The sequence below is a fragment of the Amphiura filiformis genome, chromosome 5, assembly GCF_039555335.1.
Source record: "Amphiura filiformis chromosome 5, Afil_fr2py, whole genome shotgun sequence".
NCBI classification, from domain to species: Eukaryota; Metazoa; Echinodermata; class Ophiuroidea; order Amphilepidida; family Amphiuridae; genus Amphiura; species Amphiura filiformis.
In genome coordinates, this window is record NC_092632.1 from 37,132,851 (window position 1) to 37,138,191 (window position 5,341).

The window sequence follows — 5,341 nt, forward strand, 5'->3', positions numbered from 1 at the left end:
ACTCATTTTAATGTATTTTTCAAGCTGATTCCAAATACGGTCATGAAAATGTACATTTCTGACATTTTTGAATTTTTAAAACAAAATGCTACATTTGGAAGAAGCAGACTTTTCAATAACCATCAAAACAGATGGGTACCAATCATTTTGATACAGCCTGTACTTGTACACGCTATGGTGTACCTTTACAATCTACCCCATTATCAAAGTGGAATAAACTGCTCTTAAATTCTAGTTCAGTGCACAAAGATAGAACCCATGCAGTAATAAAACAAAAAACAATAAAATGTATTTATATAATATTCTAAATGGCATTGTCCTTTTGATTAACAAGAATACTTATCCAAGCTTAATCTGGTCTTCATAGTTGCAGGTAACTGTTAGGCTGCTACACAATTTGATTTGTCGATGAGCAATGTATGAATAAACAACTTTATTCACGGTATTTGGCTTGCATTTGAGAATCTTTATGAGCACTACAGAATTCTGTTTGTAATTGTCAAAATTAAAGCAAACTTACATCGGTATCTGCACAGGAACATCATTACTACAGAAGACATTTTGAGGAGGCCAAGGTAAGAGGCTGCTTATTTTGTAAGTTTTGTAAATTGAATGAAATATGATAAAGGACCAGTATTATCAGTATCTTATAGCCAGATAACATTTTTTTCAGTCCGACATGGATGTTTGGATAAGGGAAGTTGAACTGTATTTTTATAAAGAAATGTTGTAAACTTTCGTTACTTTCCAGGCATATCATCAATTACCATGCCAACAGAGAAGCCACCACCATGGGAGTGTTACTGGGGTTGGGTGGTAGTATTAGCCCGCTTCACTGCCCTCTTTATGTTGGTAGGGACGTATAAATGCTTTGGTGTCTTACTGGATTACTACATTCATGATTTAGGGGCTACAGCTGCGGAGGCAGGGGGCGCTTCTGTCTTGTTTGTTGCGATCATCTACTTCACAGGTGAGTTAAATGCGAGCCACTCATTTGAACGCGAGTTGTGCCGGTTCTTTTGATATGTCATGACTGCCCGCATGTACGCCATGTACGTACTCTACTGTGTTATGCACATCGTGTATGCATTTGACTACATTTGTAAATTTGTACATTTATAAAATGAATAGAGTTGAACTCATTCAGTGATTTGCTCATCCGGACGATCGTAAAAATCATCAAAATTCAAATTATGGTACCTTTGTCATTGTCATAGATGTGTTAACATAGCCTGCGAGTGGTTCAGCTGAAAGATGTGTATTTAAGACAAAATAAGACATTTTACATGAATCTGTAATTTATATACTGACAATATTTAAATTAGCTACATGTATTTGAATGACATATCCTTCACTTTTAAGCAATTTATAAATAATTTTAATTTTTTTACACTGAATGGGCCTTTAACAATTACAATGTTATATTAATCAGAAATGTAGACTTTTTCTGTTCCAAATGAAAAATAAAAATACAGAGACGAACCAATTTGGTGCAGCTTTTTAACATAAAACACACCTGTCGAAACCAGTGTGGTTATCAAGTGAAGTGTTCCAATTCAGTTAATTTTGTTCAATGATACTCAAATAACTTTTAAAAAAATTGATATAATGCCAAATCATAATCTGATGACAAAAGCCCATAGCAAATGTAGGCCTACCAACTAATTTCGTCTGATAAATATGCTTTCATATTCATAATTTTTCATTGTGCTGATATTTGTTAATTTTGTCTGAGATGTATTTAAAAAATCTTTGCAATTTGAATTCAGGGTACATTTCTGATTAAAAGCTTGCTATTGGGCAACATTGCATGCTTGATAGAGATCCTTGAATAGTTTGCCAAAAACATAGCATTTAAGGCACTTTGTGGAAACAAGAACTGTCTTGAAAAAAGATAACACAGTTACTCAACGTTCCACAACTGTTTGGAGTAATCTTTATTTTTGTGAGGTATTATTATTAATTGACATGAGGTCCAATTCCCTTTGACATTAGTCCCAACATTCCAATGTGTTATGGAGTCTATTATAATTATTAGGATGGTGGAAGCCAGTAGGCCTAGAACATAGGCGTAGATCTGGAGAGGGGGGTTTTTTATGGGGGATGGTCCATACAATCATCCCTCCCCCAATATTGATGCTTGCATGTGGGTTTCTGACCAAATCAATCTCATATTTAGCCCCTTTATCCCCCAAAGTGCAAATGTTTGCGTGCTTCACACAAATTTATTCCACTTTTGCATCATATTTCATCAGTTTAGCTTCAATATGGCAAAATTGTTCATGTGCTTCACGTGCATTTGTGCAATAACCTTATTCTGTTGCCAAAAGGTGCTGGATTCACTAGTACTTCAAGAATTTTTTTCCAACCCCATCCTCCATGTCAAAAAGAAATCTACACCCCCGGGTCTACACCACTGGCCTAGAGATGAACTTATTCCCTATTCTGTAAAAAAGAAATGTGATTTTGTGTAGTTATAATCATAAAAACAGCAACATTGCCATGCATGGGTCCACTTTATCACACTTTCTTTGTTCTTGATTACTTCATATAAATAGGTCCATTCTTTGGTGTTTTGGCTGACATGCATGGTCCAAATGGAGCTAGGATATGGATCATGGTTGGTGGTGTACTGGCTTCAATTGCCTTATGTCTATCTTCTATATCAACAAATTGGTACCAACTGGCTTTCTTTCTAGGATTAGCAGGTATGTCTCCGGGGGGGGGGCACTCCAACTTTGGAGGTGACGCGTAGGGCTGTTAAGACCCCCTTTGTCAGCATCACTGTCACCGAAAGACCCTTTTTTTTTACGAACGCATGCTCTGTCACCCGAAAAACCCCTATTTTCCATTTGATCTGTCACCCAAAGACCCTTACAAGTTCAATTTGAACAGCAACTTTCATTTATCACTGATTTTTTCACTTATTTTGAAAAAACAAAAACATTTGAAGCCATTTAGAACTAGGAATTTGGCTCTCACCCAAAGATTTTATTTAAAAAAAAATCATGTTCTCACCCAATGACCCCATATTTTTTACATTTTGCTCTCACCAAATGCCAAAAATCATGCTCTCACCCAATGACCCCATATTTTTTACATTTTGCTCTCACCAAATGCCCCCTTAGTGCGAAAGTGCCAGCCCTACACCTATATCCATTTCATATTGAAGTGCCCCCGGGGTTTGTCTACTATATCACTTGTGGTATAGGTTATTGGGCCAGTGCTTTTAGTCGTTTGGTACAAAATTGCTGTACAAAATCAATGTATTGCATTCCCAAAATTAAGAGAATTCATAGCAGGCACCTAAATATTTGCATGTGTATCCAGCAAATACAAAATCAGGGGCGAAGCCAGGGGGGAAATCACCAAAGGTCAAATAGGTCCACTTTGCAAGTGAAAAAAAAACAAGTTTGTTATGCTTTTTTGTTGGTCAAAAAGGTCAAAATTTGTCCCATTTGCAAGCATAACAAGCAAAAACATAAGTTTTTTTAAGCTTCCATAGTTTAAAAAGTCAACAATTTTGGGAATTTTGCTTCACAGGTGTTGGATATGGCATGGTACAAGTCCCGACTGTTGCTCCACTCCTAATGTACTTCACCGACAAGTTTGGTCTAGCCAATGGGCTCTCCGCTGCTGGAGCTGCAGTAGGCATGACCGTGCTACCCCCTCTCACCGAATACTTGATCCAACAATACTCCTGGCGGGGTGCTACAATTATTCTTGGTGTTATTAATTTACATACAACAGTAGCAGGTGCACTTATGCGACCCCCAACATCTTGCAAGGATAAAAAGACTTATTCCTTACTATTTGGCACTGATGATGGTGAGGATGCATCTGTATATGAACTTAATAGGTATTTGCAGCCTCTTAAACGCTTTCTTCTAATGATGAAAGAACGTCTAAGTTTGGGTGTATTTCTCCATAATCCCAGGTTTATGTTGTACCAATTCATCTTTCTCTTAGCAGGACTTCAGTTTGCTGGCTGGCATGTTTTTCTTGTGCCAAACGCCCTCAGTCAAGGCATACATCCAATTGATGCCGCTTTTCTTGCATCAATTGGTGGTGTCGGTAACTTTATTGGCCGTGGTTTCAACGGTCCACTCCTTGATCATCATATCTTCAGCGATTCAATGCTGTTTGTTCTTGATCATATCATCTGTGCGATTGCGCTACTTTTTGATCCACTAGCTAAAGAATATGCAACAATGGCAATATTAGCTTTCTGGGCTGGGCTGACAATTGGATGTAGTTATGCGCTATGTGTAGTTATTGCAAAGAATCTGGCAGAAGAAGAGAAATATGTTATGGCAGCTGTTGGCTGGACACATTTTTCTATGGGATTTGGAGCTTTAGTTGGAGGACCATTAGTGGGTAAGTTAGGTCTAGAAAACAAGTTTGTATTGTCCTTAAAGGTTTTTTTTTCAAATATTTTGCCACATACAATATTTAAAAATGCAATTTCACCGCAAAATACGATGGTAATCAAATAATATTTCCCATTTTCTCTCATTTTGTACACAGGTATGACATATGACAAAACAGGGAATTATCATTATGGCTTCCTGATGATGGGTGGATTTGAGCTGCTTTTGACTACATTAACATTTATAGAATTGATGCACAGACGACACAAACACCCAGAACTAAAGGACAAGTATCTTATCATGTGATTCAGAAGTTTGTCATTAGATAAAGGGGTTTCAGTTCAGTTCAGTTTTATTTCATGGTTATACGATCATCCCTGTGATCATCTTCTCTTAATGAACCCATTTCATACAAGGTGGGTCAAAAAGAGTGAAATAAGGCAATTTACGTCAGAACCAAGTTGAACTTTTCTGTTGTTGAAAGTTTCTATAAATGCTACACTCAATGTATCCTTGTATGAAAAAATGAAGTAAATCTCATCTACCATGTTAAGCATTTTTTTGCAAACTAACTTGCAATATGCAATGGAAGCTATTCTCCGAAATGCAAATTTTGTTTTACCACACCGAGTACATTGGCCATTAAGCTTTTCACTTAAATGGATTTCCATTTGAAATGAAAACTGGCCTTGTAAATAACTCATTTTCTTTTCTGACTAACAAAATACCGATTAACATCGATCATTGAACCAGTTGTGTACTTTCATCAAGCTGTATCTACACGTAATAAAATAAAGATCAGGGTTTTTGTTTGAAATTGGACATGTGTTTTTTTTAACTCAACAAACATTTTTAAACTCAATGTGTTTTTAAATTTGTGCCACAGTAGAATTTGTGCCACAGTAGAATTCAAGCATGGCAACATTGATCATCATTCCTAGAAATTTGGAAACATTCATACAGTGTACGAG

The 5,341-nt window shown here is 36.6% G+C and overlaps 1 protein-coding gene across 1 annotated transcript; it reads left to right on the top strand.

Moving 5' to 3' along the window:
* On the top strand, positions 1–5,137 carry LOC140151865 (monocarboxylate transporter 13-like). The gene is made up of 5 exons (XM_072174184.1): positions 1–575; positions 752–970; positions 2,559–2,708; positions 3,544–4,377; positions 4,528–5,137. Exons 2-5 carry the CDS (start codon positions 769–771, stop codon positions 4,674–4,676), a joined length of 1,335 nt encoding a protein of 444 aa, XP_072030285.1. The 5' UTR covers positions 1–575; positions 752–768; the 3' UTR covers positions 4,677–5,137.
* The last annotated feature ends 204 nt before the right edge of the window (positions 5,138–5,341 follow it).